The sequence below is a fragment of the Perna viridis genome, chromosome 4 (assembly GCF_037379345.1).
Source record: "Perna viridis isolate PV_CMFRI_1.1 ecotype Kerala chromosome 4, ASM3737934v1, whole genome shotgun sequence".
Classification (NCBI taxonomy): domain Eukaryota; kingdom Metazoa; phylum Mollusca; class Bivalvia; order Mytilida; family Mytilidae; genus Perna; species Perna viridis.
In genome coordinates, this window is record NC_142448.1 from 41,694,955 (window position 1) to 41,710,862 (window position 15,908).

A 15,908-nucleotide genomic window follows, 5' to 3' on the forward strand; every position below is an offset into this window, starting at 1 on the left:
TTAAGCAGCAAATATGCTTACATGTAATATCTTAGGCCACAATTAAAAATGTATTTGCTTCCTGTCCTACATCACAGAATAGGGTACATTTGTAGGTTCAAAATTGACAGTAGAATCACAAGTTTTTTTTGTGTTTTGTTTTTGTTTTTTTTTTTCAAAACTACATGGTATATGATCCATGTTCTTTTTACTGATAATTTTCTACATTTCATGGCATCCAATTTCAATTTTCGATACAGCTTTTTCGAACGCCACTAACTTATCAGTATTTGACCAATCTGGAAACAGAATTGCGACCAGGTGACTTGCGTTGTCATGGAAGAAGGTCTTTAGGGTCAAAGGGTAAAAAATGAATCTATACTGACTGCGTCAGAAAAATTATAGAGGAGAAGGTAATGAGAACTTATGAATAGGGATCATTTCATCATTTTCACTAGGTAGGTAGAAGGGAAACAAATAAGTTTATAATGTTTGCCTAAAGGGTTATGAAAATATTGATATATAAAAAATGAAAGATCATTTGCTGTATCATCTGTAGAAATCTATATTGATATGAGGGCTGATAATGATCGAGGGTGTTATGGCATGTAATACACACTTTGTCATCGGGGAATATTTCAGTATCTGTCCAAGAATGTTAGGGAATTTTGAGTAAGGTGTGATAAAAGTTTAATGAAGCAGTAAATAGTGTATTAAAGGGTGGAACAGTGATACATGCGTGTGATAAGGGTGTGGCAATATTTATTACATCATACAGGTTAAAGATTTTGGCCTTATCTGATATTGAAAAGTACATGTATCATGTATATGATAAGCTTTGATAAAACTGATTCCCAACATTCATTTTAATGATTACGGTAATCAGCAAGCAGTATTCACACTATTTATAGTTAAACAGTTACAAGTACATATATGTTAAACCATGCGAGGTGAAGTGATTAAATGAGACTGACATGGAATCAATGATTAATGAAATATAAGAAAGAGAATATTGTTAATCATCTGATAGTTGTAAATCATATCCCGATGAAGTTATTTTAACCTGCAATTTTCTTTTTTTTTCTAAAAGGTTCTGATTGGAAAATACGTGCGGAAGGTATACAGTACAAATTATTTTAATCACTGTAATATATAGTTCTATTTGCATATTTGCTTCTTTTTATAGCTTTTACAAGTAATTGTGCACTATCTAATACTAGGGATAATTGGATTGGAAGCAAAGCAGTTTGGGAAGTGAAAAAAAATTAGGTTTAGGTGCACTTAAACAGCTGTTTGATGCATTGTTTTTGTCTGATGCTATTCATGTAGGGGAAGTATGTTTCTTTGTCTTAAGCAGTTGGAAGTTTTCTATTTAAGTGCAAATCCATAAAAGATTGAGGCATTGTCTATGGTAAAGGTTTATTCATCGTTCAGAAAAACCCACCAAACAAACAATGCTTTTTGTCCCCTTTCGACAAATGCCGAAGGGGACTTAGGTTTGCACTCCGTCCGTCCGTCTGTCTGTCAGTCCGTCAATCACACTTGGTTTTCCGGACTTTTTTTTGTAAGTCTTATCATGACAAGTTACAAGTTAAGTTCGAATGACGTTACGGTTGAACAATTTTTACAGAAGTTATGGCCCTTGGACATAGAAAATTTCATGAAATTTTATGTTTTTCAGACTTTTTTTTGTAATGCTTCATGCAATTGAATTCATATTTGGAATATAGTCTTATCATGACAAGTTACAAGTTAAGTTCAAATGATGTTACGGTTGAAAGATTTTTACAGAAGTTGTGTCCCTTGGATATAGAAAATTTCATAAAATTTTGTTTTCCAGACTTTTCTTTGTAATTCTTTCCAATTGATTTCATATTTGTTAGCTAGTCTTATCATGACTAGTTACAAATTAAATTTAAATATTATTGTGGCAAAATGGTTTATATGGAACTTATGGCCCATTGACATAGAAAATTACATAAAATTTTATGTTTCATCATTTTGATGCAAAAAATTGCTGCTGTCATTCTAGAGTTATTTGCCCTTTAATTCATAATGACGTAGTATTTTTTCAACTTTCCAGGCGATAGAAAGAGAATGTCTTTATGCAGCTTTCTGTAATGCAAAAATGTTCTTATCTACTGTAAAATGAAGCTCAGGTTTGATTTTGATGGAATTTGCTTTTGCTTTCAAGAGTTATTTTCTCTTGTTTGTTTAAAAATAACACCATCCATTGTTAGTTTACATATTTAAAAAAAATCTCATAAAGGCAATGAGTTCAAAGGCCAAAAGGGGATACTGTCAGAATGCTTGTTCATTATACATATGCTATACTTAAACAAAATTATAGTCTTGGAGTATGAAGTATATATAGGTACGTATTTTGGAAAAGATCATACAATCATCTTCGACTTTAATCAATCTTTAAATTGTCAATGTCAACTTAAGGTAAAATCTATATTCATAAACCTAAAAGTATTGCAGCAAATTAAAATTTATGACTGCTTATGTGGTCTAATCAGTGATTTTTTAACCTTATATTGCAGCTGAATATCGGCTGTTCCTCTGGAGACTCTTCCCCAAATGTTGTAAAATATTTTTCCCGAAGGGAGAAAAAATCCCAATTGTCAGGCTTAATTTTTTTAAAACCAGGTAAAGAAGCCAGTGAAATGTTCCTCGAGACATGATTTCTTGGCCTGGTAATTTGTACCCTGTTGGGGAATGGGTTTTTTTCACCAAGTCGTAACCTAATGAATATTGGAAGTACGCATTTGTCAGTTTGGTATAGGTTCTCAGTTATGGATTGGCATATGATGTGTTTCTGTCCCCTGTACCATATCTTACCCAATGTGTTGAAAGTACAGCAAAAATTTCCCAAAAATAAAGAGTTTGGGCTGCTTTTTAAACAAGGAACAAAATCACTGGTAATAACTTCTAATTGAGAAATAAAGGTCAATATTGTGAGTTATTGACATGCATGAATCACTTCTTGTCGGATATTTTTAAAGACTGCTGCTTAATGTACTGGTAGTTTTCTTGTTCAGCAAGTAGTTAGTCTTGTGTCAGTTGTTTCTCCATTGTGTTTTGGTGGCAGTTATGTGTGTACATGTATATTAAACCATGGTCTATATAAGGGCTAGAAACCACTAATTCAGTTTCCCATTGCTCCCTATGTTAAATTGACCATTTTCAAAGGCTTCTCAAATATTTACCTTAACTTTAACCTCCTCATAACCATGTATCATCTGAAAGCTACATGTCTCAGGGTGTCTCAGTCAAGAGGAAACAAGGGTTTAGCAGACTTGCAGTGAAGCACTGACATTTTGGAACTCACCCACCCCTAAAAATAGTAACTGGAATTCTCAAAATTCTTTATTTAGCCACTCTTTGTTTACATCTCCAAAAAAAATAAATAACTTACATCTATCAAAAGTAGGCAGACTTGGACTCAAAATGATCTAAATGAATTTATCTTGCAACATACTTTCAGCAGAAGTTCCATTCATGTAAAAATGATTCTTAGATTTTGTATAATAGCATAACAAAAGGACTATTTTTTTGCATACATTGCAAAATTATGGAATCGGTGGTCTGTAACCTAAAGGCAAAAGAAATAGTGTGAATTACATGAATTTTGAGTATTTCTCACACAAACTCAGAACAGAATTCATGTGATTTACTGCTGTAAAAATCATTTGAAATTTTCAACGATTCATGTGAAATAATCTACTTTTCTTCTGTAATTTTACTAAATAAAAACAAATTTCTTTTGAAGCCAGACAATTTAAAAGCCTCTTTCTATAAGAAAAAGGAAATAACTTATTTTACTAGCTGTCCATCAATCAGGTAGCAAAGGTTTTAGTTGGCTTTGAACATGAAGCTTTCTTTCTATAAAGACTCTTTTTGGCTCAGGTATAAATGCCAAAACAATACAGGGAGCTAACATTCATACATTCATGGTTCACTGCACACATGTAATATTATTGTTATGGTTACATAGTACAATCAAATTTGTCTTTATAACTTGCTTCCACTTTAAAATGGAATTCCGCTTTCTCAAACCCCAATTTTACTATATGTTACTTCTGATTTTGTCAATATCTTTTTTTCTTTTTTTTTTGGTTGACTTTGTAAAATCATGCCTACTACAGTTACATGACCTTATTTGCAAAGGGAGAGCAAAATTGTGACATTATGATATATGTTAGGTGGTCTTTATATTCAGGTGTATTTTATTTTACACAGAATGCTTTACATAAGATTAATTACCTTGTACTAATTAAATTACATGTAATGCGATTCTTATAAGGCTAAAAAAAAAATATGTCTGTTTCCTGCTACCCTACCTACCATAGTTTTTGTGCCTTCCCTAAACATTTTATAACCATTTTGGCTCAAGAACCAGTAAGTCTAGATTCTTGCCATATTAACTGACAATGTAAAATATTTTGAAAAAATTAGATTTCACTATCGTACCCTTTTTTTCTTGCATGTAGCAGGCAAGAAATTTTTGGTTTTTTTTTTTTTTGTTTGGACTTATACATTACATATTTATGTTTTGTTTGTTTTTTGTTTTGCTATTATTACATGGATGTACATTATTTAAATGCAGTTTTTTTTTTGGCAGTGTTCATGTCTGATATTTTAATAAAAGATTACTAGAATATTACATAAAAACACCATTTCTCATACATCAAACGCCTCATCTATTCTGTAATCATGAAAAATCTTACACGGAGAAATATGTTTTCATGAACTACATATCCATATCAGAATCTGGCAGATGATGACCACCAAATAAAACTCAGAACTTTGTATTGCTTAAGTACGTTCAACAATCTTAGAAAACGTTCTTGAATCCCAAAATACTATACTGAAAGTCGTGAAAGTAACCCACGCTTTTTTTAACCCAAAAATTTTTTAACAATATCAGACATGATTTTTTTTTCTACTTAAATAGGAATTTCTACTTTTTTATCTGAAATTATAGCATAGAAAATTGCAGATTTTGTTTAAACAGGCAGAAAACTGTGTTTTTTATGGACTATATCCCCGAATTCCTATTTTGTCCCCACTTTCCCACTTTTTTGACGATGAGCAAAATCATGTCAGCAATTTTTCAAATGATGAAATATCTCTCTCTCTCTTTACCATCCTTGATGTACTTTTAAAAGGGAAACGAGATTGTTTCTGTGGTGCAGTGAATACTTATACCCCCCTCCCCCTTACAATGAGTGGGTGGTGTATTGGAATCACCCTGTCCTTCTGTCAATTCCTAGCAACATATCTTGTGCAACTTCATGTTTCAGCAATGTGAAGCAAGGAAACATTTCTATACTACAGGGCCTGCCAGAATCTTAAACTGATTTGTACTTTATACGTTTACAGAATGTTCTTCTTCTGTGATCATGGAAACAAAAATAACAATCTGCACTTGTCACATAATGCTTGGTTAAATTTGATATTGGTGATAAGTTTAATCATGATCCATAATTGTCAGGCACAACAACCTGTCATTAGTATAATGACAATATCATGTAATAATTTTTTTTAATACAGCAAAACTGTTGTTTGTAAGATTATATTATAATCGTTCAGTCCGATTTGGATTGAGTGGAAAGTGTTGAAGTCATCATTCTGTAATTGATGATAGAATGATTTTCATGCTAATTGATTATTAGAATAAAAAACTAGGTACAGTAAATCACCTATTTATTTTCACATTTTTTGTCAAATGGACACATTCCCACCAGGTTTCATTATTTATTTTTTTTTAGATAATAAGCTGTTTCTTTGAGTGCTAAAAGATTTTCATGGGTATTATTTTATTTACAATTTTTCACCAGACAAATATAGAAAATAATTAAAGAGGATGAGGATTTTACAGTTTGCTGTAGCCTACATTCAATGTTATACCCATTGATTATTGGTATAAAATCTTGACTGTCCATACAGACATCCAGATATTACCAGAAAATACCAGTTGCACAGATCTCAGATTAACTTAACATTAAGCATTTCATCACAATTTAAGAACATTTGTTCTTTTGCATCTGCAGATAGAAGGCAAGGCCAAAACTAAGAATTAATTTTATTGCCATAGCTTAACTCTCTTGTAAAGAAAACACTACTAAAAATTCTCATTTGTGGTGTATTGCCCATCTTTTTTCTCTTTCTCTCAATTTTTTTTCTGACTTGCAGATTTTTTAAAGGTAATTTTTACTTATCACTTCAGACTGTTTTGATGTAATTGATAAATGCTACAGCATAATTACTTGTTTACAACAATTTTATTTGCCTAACTAGAATAAATGGGATAGGACACAAGTCCTTTCCTCTTTAGTCTACCCAGGACTAGACGTTTTATGTGTCTCAAGGAAAGCAGAGGACACTTACCCTACCGATGCACCAGGGTTGTAGAGAACTTCTGTTATTGAACATGTTTGTGCCTGGTTTCATAATCCAATCAGATCAATCGAAATTGAAGATTTGAGAAAAAAAACTCAGGATTTTCTGAATTCTGAATTTGAGAAAAAAAAATTTTTGTATGGCAACCAGGCCTGAACTTAGATACTCTGCAGCTTTTACTCTATACATAAAATGATTATATTACATGCATGAATTGAGATCAGCTTCTGTCATATGACTTATTGGTCTTGTTGTTTATATCATCTATTGTCAACATCAGTTAGTTTTTCACAGATAGTTACCCTTAAGTGTCAGTCTCTGTAAGAATCAGGCAGGGTGACTGTTTGCACCATCAAAATCAATTAGAATAGACAAGATTTTCCATATCATTTTGGTAAATTGAGTTGTACTGCACTGGAAATGAACATGTCAAGAGCAGATAACTCCGTCAGAATCCTCATTTTTGTAACTTTTCTTTTGAAAAATTTCTGAGCAAATCCAGTGATGCAGAAATCAAATGGTGATCTTTTTTAAAATAGAGAACGTATCCTTGTGTAATATTATACTGTCAGGTCAGTGAGCTTTTGACATGCATGTTTCTGATATTTTGCCTGATTCTTACATGAACTTATACTTAAAGAGTGCTTTTAATCAGGTTTAAGTCTGTTCACTGGTAAATGTTATGGGCACTTGTTTGATGAACTTGCTAAATAACTAATTAAATAACTGTAACATGAATAATTCATCGATCAGTGAAAAAAAGATATCATCTGAGCCCGTTGATAATGATGGCCATCAAAATTTATATCGGTAATTGCTGTTATGTCAATGATATATCGGAAAGGTTACTACTAATGTATCAGATTTAGCTGTTGATATTTACACTGGTATTAAGTACCAATCCATCTAATGGTGTAAATTCACTAACACTAGTTTCAGGCCTACTATTTTGCCGAAGTTTCAACTTACTATCTGAATTTTTCTATTTGCTTATTTTAAACCTAAAATACTATCTTAATACTAATTTACAGTAAAGTATAAGCTGTTGTGTCATAATTTAGTCACAAGAAGTATACAAATCTCTGCTTCTACACAGATTTGTAAAATAAAGTATTTAAACACAATTCGGTTAAATGTCTAATTTTGTTTCATTTTCATCTACAATTTCAGTGCAGTACATGAATTAACAGCAATGAAACTGTTTTTATTGAAGGCACACATCCAACTAGTGAATTATGCAATTTTCAAATTGATTTGAAACACTTTAGTTTTAGAAGGTGCTTTTTATATTTTCTGAACATACTTATTTCAGTGTTTGCCAAAGGTAGAGCTGATTCATTGTACGGAAAAAACCAGCTGAACAAATAGTGATTTTTTTTTTGTCTCTCTTGTACGCGAAAAGGCACATAGAAATGTCTGTGTCTGTCCCTTGTCCAGTCAAACTTGTGGACATAACTCCCTGGATACAGCTTGACAGATTTTGTTCAAATTTTGTAAGATTGTTAGCCACAGTATGTAGTTGATCATATTGCCCTGTCATTCTGATTTGACAAAATTTACAGCAGTTAAGGGACTGTTGAATTTGTACATGCTGCAATATAGGAACACATTGTGGATGCAATTTCTGGGATACCGCTCAACAGATTTTGTTTGGATTTTGTAGGAATATTAGTCATCATATGTAGTTGATCAATTTTACAGGATTTATGGGACTTTTGCACTTCATTTTTTTTTAAGGTGACAGGGGACATATCTAGTTCATCTACATACATCACATTTTATGTAACTATAGTACTTACTATATACAGAACTGTATTTTGGAGAAGACTACACATGTACATTCATGTGCTGCTCAAAATCAACCAAATCAAGAGCAATAACTCTTGCATAGTGCCAATTTCATATACAATCTTTAATTTTCGTCTCATAAATGCAAAAAACTGAATTACAAGCTGAGACTGTTTTTTATACCCCATCACATGAAGTGGCAAGATATTATGTGATACCCTCAGAAAGTTGCATGTCTGTCTGTCTCCTAACGGTTTCAAGATGATAACTTGATAACGGATCATTGAATTTTTTTTTTAACTTTGCACAGATGTTAAGTACCATGTAATACAAGTTAAGTTCATTTTTCACAAAAACAATAATTTGGTTTTCCAATTGAACAGCTTGACATCCACTTTTTTGTCACCTTTATTTGGCAGGGTATCATTGTCCCCAGAGTTAAATGTTAAATATGTAGTTGCCCATCATCAAATTTATTTTGAAATTTTGATTTAAATTGATGGTGTATGGTATTATTGTTTCATCAGCATCAAAATTGCTCACTGTGTTAGTTTTAAGGATATGCCCACACAGCAATGGTCCATTGAGTATGAAGTTTATTATATTAGAAATGGTAAATGTCTGTGTTTGCATAATGACACGAAGCTGTGTCTTATTTGGAGACCATCTACAACCGGTGATGCTGGTCTTAAAATGTGACAACAATTTATTTATGGTCCTGGTAACTTGCAATCCTATGTACTCTTCATAAAAAAGAGCAGTTTGTTGCTCTTGAAACAGTCTGCATTCATGTTCAGAAGTAATTTTATTTAATTTCTATGCATGCAAAATTTACACTTTGTGCAAATGATGCCACCAATTGAGTCAATCTAACTTTGTTTTTGTTTATTATACTTGGAAAACAACTCTGATAATATCTGAAATTGCCACGTTAACAGATAAGCTGGTTGATTGAAATGCGTTGGCAAACCGTGAAAAGTACTTTTACGATTATTAATACATTTCTATAGTCATTTATTTTAATTGTGGCCTTATATTTCTGTAAAATAATATTATATCATTTGAAATGGAATTGTGTTAATGAAGTATGGGAATTGACTCTCACATGCCATGAATTTATAGCACTCCTAAGGAAGTGGTAACAGTTTGATGTTATTGGAAGATTTAGGTATTGTATAAACCATAAAACTAAAATCTAAAAATGAGGTTCAAATTAGCAGTGGTCCAATATTAAGGACCCTCAATTTCTAATGACATATTGATATTTAATATTTAATATTTAAGCAGCAGTCTTTGTAAGACTCATGCAAATTCTGTATTATGTGGTATACCCAAAAAGTGGCTACACATTTTTATTCGTGTTACTAATTTGCTTTATGGGTCTATATGATGAAATGTATGATAATTCATTCCAGTCTGTCTGGTCTTAAGAGATAATTCACACCGAAAATCCTATTGTTTCTAAATTCTTTTGTATTCAAGTACCAGTCCATATGAAATTCAGACACTACCAATGGTAAAGTGATTCATGGTGTAGAAAAACCCACCAAACAAACAATGCTTTTTCAGTCTACATATGCTATATTTTCGCATAGCAATGATTATTTCTGTATTCAGGTCTGTATTTTTGAGAAAATCGTCCATTTATCTGCCACTAAAATCAACCAAATAAAACTAAATCAAGAACAATAACTCTTTCAAAGTGTCCATTTCATGTACAATCTATATAATTTATGTCTCAAAAGCACAACAACCAAATGAAAAGCTAAAACTGGTCATGCGATCAGTACTGTTTCTGAACAAGAAATATAACTGAATTCAGTGGGTTTTTGACATGCATGAATCAAGCTGTCTGATTTTTGTAAAGATTGCTACTCAAGTTTGATTTACAAAAGTATCTCCTTCAATTTTTTTAATTCTGCAATACATTCTATATCTTTCACACATAAGACCAGAGTTATACCAAAAGCCACATGTTCAATTTAAAAAAAAAAGAAATTATCTCATTTTGCATGATTTTTAGGTGGAGTGCTATACTTAAGCTTGATAGATCCTCAACACAGGTATTCTGTTAATGGTAGATAAAACTTCGTAATTGTTTACACATCAATTGTTTTTCTTGCTTGATAAATACCTTAGGTTTTTTTTAATTTACTTTTACTTGTTTGAACTTGAAATCAATGAAATTGCACATGTACATGAGTAAAGCATTAATCGAGATGCCAGTAAGTTTTAGTTGCGTCCTGAAATTTTTAAATGCAGCCAATACCACGATTTCAAAGTTTCTTGGGAAGTCTTCCCAGAGGAGGGTGCTTTCATATTGTCTTTGAATCTTACTGTGTGATGCTATTCTGTCTATGAATAATCGCATGTGTAACCAAATCATAATTACATTTAATAAGTGTCACTACCTGAAGTGGAAGGTTTTTCAAAAAATTTTTTGTCTGATGAACCCCCTTCCAAAAAACCCTTTAAATGATATTATAGTTGAGCAACATGCTCCATTTCCAAACTGAGCTTTTTCAAATTGCAGCCTTGTTGAAATTTAGTCTAACCACCACAGGAAGCTTAGTGTAGCCTGCTTGCCTTAAAATTAAGTGTGTTAAAATGGATTTGATACCTGGCCAAGTCAAATCAAAGACTTTAAAATTGGTAGCACTGCTTCTCCGCTTAGGAAATGGTATTTTAGAGGATAGAGTAACAAGTGCAGGGGAAAAGATTAACGGTCGCCACTTGCCAATGGCGACCAGAAATGTGCCTGGGCAACCATTTATTCTATTGTAGTAGCCCATGTGGCAAAATTGCAAAAAAAAAATTATTGTAAACAAAAGTTGTGTTTCGTTCATAACCAATGTCGGTTTCTTATTTAGAATTACTTAATATCCGTAAAATGTGGAATTTTATTACGTACCGAAATTTTGTACAAAAAAGTCAGGGCTAACAACTTTTTTTGGGCTAATTGCTTTTATAGTTTGGTAGCCCAGGTGGCTACTGACCTCAAATAGTTAATCTTGACCCCTGAAGTGGTTGTCTAGGAGTCAGAATAATGTATTAGAATGGGGTGGCATGCCTATCTGTAAGCTGGTGCTTCCCGGAGTAAGCTCACTCAGCATCTCAGACTAGAACGAAGTAGGGTCTGTTTGATTGTTAAATGTTTTTGTTGTAATATTCATGAAATATCTGTAGAGGATGTTAAACAAATATCAAGCAATCGATCTATTTTAATGAATATTAGGATGAGTAAACAAGGGAACCAAGATTCTAGTGGAAATCATAAGAATGTAGTTCAGGGACAAAGACCAGACATGGAAAACAGACAAACAAAAGAAAGAATATAAAATAACCAAAATAATACATACAAAGTAACAAAAGTAAATGAGCAACTCAGGACTCCACTAAAAACTGGGAGCATGGACCGGGTGCACAGGTAAGTGGCCTACTGACAAAGAAAGAAAATAGAATCACTTATTTTATTTAGATGGGGGAATGCATTGTAAGAGATTTTGTTTGCAGTCATCCTCACAATGGCAGTAACATTGCAAGTATGATATCAATTTCTTATTTGTGGGATTTTCCCATGCCTTATGATTAATATCTGTAGGCCACCCGTCCTAATTATGATTTAACTTCATGTTATTTTCTGATGATCTTTAAAATATAACAAAAATAAAAGGCTCTAAAATAAATTGATCAACAGTCATAACTTATTATTTCCTCAACATCTTTTGTTTTTGTTTTTTTTGTTCCCCCCCCCCCCACCCCCACCCCTCCAATCAAGTGCAGTGCATCCCATTAAACTGAACCCTGAATAAACTGATGATCTGCCCATACCACATTTATTCTGATTATCAATACATTTTGAACCTATATAAACCAATCAATATCTTCAGTTCCAAAGAGGTATGGTTAAGGCTGGTTTCACTGTATACAGAGTTTGTAATAGTAGCCTTCCCACCAGCCTGAGACTAGTTATTTTTTTTAGCAGGGCTGGCTAATTTTAGCAAAAATGTATATATAGCCATATGGTAAATATATTGAAAAATCATATTCAGGACTGGTTGGAATTTGAGTGAGTTTTCTACCCAGCTGTATATGTCTATATTATAACCTCTATTGTTTTGGTGCAAATTCCACTCTGAACCTGAAGTGTTTATATTGAAAATTATAAAGCCTTTATGCTGCTTTAATATTTCAAGCAGTTTAAAAAAAGAATCAACTGTCTGCCTATGTTTTTTTTTAATTGCTTGATGTCTTTTTTTTTTTTTTTTTTTTTTTTTTTAAATATTAACAGATTTCAACCCATTAGCACTTTTACCATTTAATTCATTAAATTGATTTTCTGAATCTCCAGCAATTTTAATTAGCTCATTTATTGAAAAACTCATTGATTTGTTCATATGGAAACAGTTTGGTATATTCAAATCTGTCACCTTTTTGTTTGTTTTTTAATAGAACTAGAAGAAAGTTATTGATTTTAGCATCAGTTTTATAAGAGGCCATATTGTCACAATACTGGCACTAGGTTGGATGTTTTGAAACCTAGAAATTATGTATTGTTTATTTTAAGGCCTGAAGTGGCTAAGCCTCATGCATTAAAATTTTATTTTCAACTTGAAAAGTTTACTTTGAAAAGATTTTTTTCTACAGGGCTCTTTCAAGATTATCGTTAATGCTTTTTTATTGTTAAAAAAGGAAATCTAGTGATCGATAAAGCTTTTAGAAGTTAGCATACTTATACAGCTCCTATTGTGTTGTTTTTATTGATGGAGAGAAAAATACTGTAAATAATGTCAAATGGTAGAAGGGGAATAACCCCTGCAGTTAATGAAGAAAATTATGAGATGACAACATTTCAATTTTAAATTTGTTGTATATTATACTGTCATGCCTCAGTGTGATAAATTAGTTCAAATCTTATTTCTCAGGAATCTTACTTTAAGTAGCAGTCTATATAAAAATCAGACAGGAGGTGATTCATGCATGTCAAAAACCAACCAACTTTACTACTGTTATTTCCTATTCAAAATCAGTTACAGACAACTAAGTCAGTCCTAGTTTTTCATTTGGGTGCTATGCTTTTGAGAAAAATTTACATAGATTGTACATGAAATTAGCACTTTTCAAGAGTTATCGTTCTTGAATTGCTTTGATTTAAGTGTGAAATGAATGTATGAATTTCTTAATAGTGCAGATCTGAATACAGAAAAGACTAATAATACCTAAAAATTTAGCATCTGACGACCAAAAAACCATTCTTCGTTCAATGGGTTTTTCTACTCCATGAATCAATGTACCATAGGCTCTGCCTGAATTTTATACGGACTGGTACTTAAAGTCATCCCCAATTGTCAGATGAAGGTTAATGGAAAGATATGATAGACATATTAAACCTCCTGAAAAAAAAATTATTTGGTTTTGTCTGAAATCTTGAATTTTCCATCTTTACTAACTTAAAAATAAGGAAGCCTTGACTTGCCATTTAATGAATTATTTGAATTATTATTTTAATGAAAAAATAATTTGCATCTTGTGCATACGAGATACAAATTTGTGCCAACAAGTTTCAAATCTTGTGTACTTGAGTACAGACTTCCGCACACAAGTTACTAAGTTCTGCACACAATTTACTTGCATGTGTGCTTCAGCTACTAATGTGCACATGGTTACTTGTTGACATGTGTACTTTCGATCAAAACAGAGAGGAAATACCATTGCAGTCTGTCTGAGGAAGTTATTAGATAGGTTAAGGTGAGTAAAGTTTATATAATAGTACTATTTATGAGTTGAACATGATGGAGTTATCAAAGATAATCATAGATTGATCCCATGAGCAGAGGAGATTTAAAATGTTGCAGGTGTCAACAAAGTAACCATGTGCACATTTGTAACTTGTGCTCGCATGTCTGTATCTTGTGCACGCAAGCTAGTAATTCATGCACACAATATTTGAAACCCATGTGCAAAAAATTGTATCTCGTGCTCACAGGTGTTGAAACTTGTGTGAACATTAAAGGGCATATCTGGGCTTCCATATTAAAACTCTGGAACTGCCCTTGAACATGACAATGAAATGTTATGTTAAATGAGTCTTTTATTGATCAGGTTATAAATATGTTGAATCTCAAATTTATTGGTGGTTTCAAGAAAAAAATATTTTTACCAGTTCGTTTATAGAAGGAAAAGGATAATTGGTATGAAGAACACATTTTTGCCTGAAGAAAGATTGACTAGATTAAAATTCAATATACTCATACTAACAAGTTATTAAAAATCAATTGAAGTTCAGTTTATGAAACCCAATTTGTGAGTCTGGTGAAAAATTGGTATTAACAAATAATTATCGTAAAAAGATCTTAAGCTGGGGCCATTTTATATGCTTTTACTCTCTAATCCTTTAGTTCAAGAACGTGGCCTTTACAGTGTATCAATAATATGTAGGATGTGAAATTTCCAGATTCTTAAATTTTTAACAAAATTTTTAGTATTACTGAAATAGATTTTTACCAAATTTTCTTATAAATGACGTCATCATCCTTTTAGCATTATTGAAACTGGTACTACTGAAATAAAAGACTGACAATGGATATAATAAGAACATTCCAGTACATTACATTGAATTGTTCTATTCAAAGAATTTCTCTGGTAACATTGGAAATGGCTGCAGTTTCTTAATTGTTCTATCAGATGAAGAATTCTGAAGTACCATATTGTGATAATTCAATGGAATTCATTAAACTTCTTTACAAAGCACTCATTGTGTTCGGTTATAAAAAAAAATTAGTTTAATATACCTTGGTTAATACTCCATATTCAGGAATAGTTATTTGGGTAAAAGTATTTTTATTATTGATTTAAATTGGCTTTTGGTTAACTTCCCAAAAAAATCTGTTGAGTAAATATTTAATTTTATCCGTCTTTTTGTCGAGGACTCCAAAGGTTTCAAATTCTTTAAAACACTTGCATTACTTGAACTGAATATCGGTTGGAATTTTTAAATGCCCGTTCAGTTCAGTTTGACCATTTGTCAATGATTTTAGAAATTATTGCAGTTCCTTATGTAATTTAAGTTGTGTAAATATTAGTTAAACTATTAAAATGGGAAATGTGAAAAGGATATACAAATGTTACTCCTCGTACTGGTTTTGTAGGCTCCTTAATCTGCAGACTCCTTCTGGTCCAGGACCTATTGATCATTGTAGCAGGGCTTTTTTATTTCTTTTTAGCTCACCTGGCCAAAGGCCAAGTGAGCTTATGCCATCACTTGGCATCCATTATTGTCGTCATGGACAAATTATTGGAAAAACCTTCTCCTCTGAAATTCCTAGACCAACTGGATGTAACCTTGGCATGATTGTTCCTTAGAATATTTTGCCATAATGACTATTGGGATTTATGATCTGTGAAAAATACTTGACCACCATTACTAAAAATAGAACATAAGGGTCTGAAGGCATTTTTTTGCAAATAACTCAAAATCGTTGTCTTTTGCAAAATTTTAGTAGAGGGTAATATTGTTCAGCATCAAGAGATGGATCTATGCTGAAATTATCAAAATGAATTGTGAACTGATGCAGGAGTTATGACTACTTAAACAGCTTTTTTTGGCATGTACAACTTTGAAAATCTTCTTCTCAAAAATCATTTTACAGAAATCAATGAGCTGGCATTTTTGGTTCTTAGGGTATTTGCACAAAATGACTGTTGGGATTTTTTATTTTCAAAAAAACATGGCC

The 15,908-nt window shown here is 32.1% G+C and overlaps 1 protein-coding gene across 3 annotated transcripts in view; it reads left to right on the top strand.

Annotated features, from left to right (window-relative positions):
• Nucleotides 1-15,908, top strand: part of LOC148620128 (tyrosine-protein phosphatase non-receptor type 13-like) — a 96,974-nt gene that overhangs the window by 30,836 nt on the left and 50,230 nt on the right. For 2 of the 3 annotated variants that reach the window (XM_088580712.1, XM_088580714.1), the window contains exon 9: nt 1,070-1,096. The exons of the other annotated variant lie outside the window; for it this stretch is intronic. In XM_088580712.1, the coding sequence (XP_088436838.1) occupies nt 1,070-1,096 (27 nt within the window). The remainder of the gene's footprint in view (nt 1-1,069; nt 1,097-15,908) is intronic. 3 annotated transcript variants of the gene reach the window in all.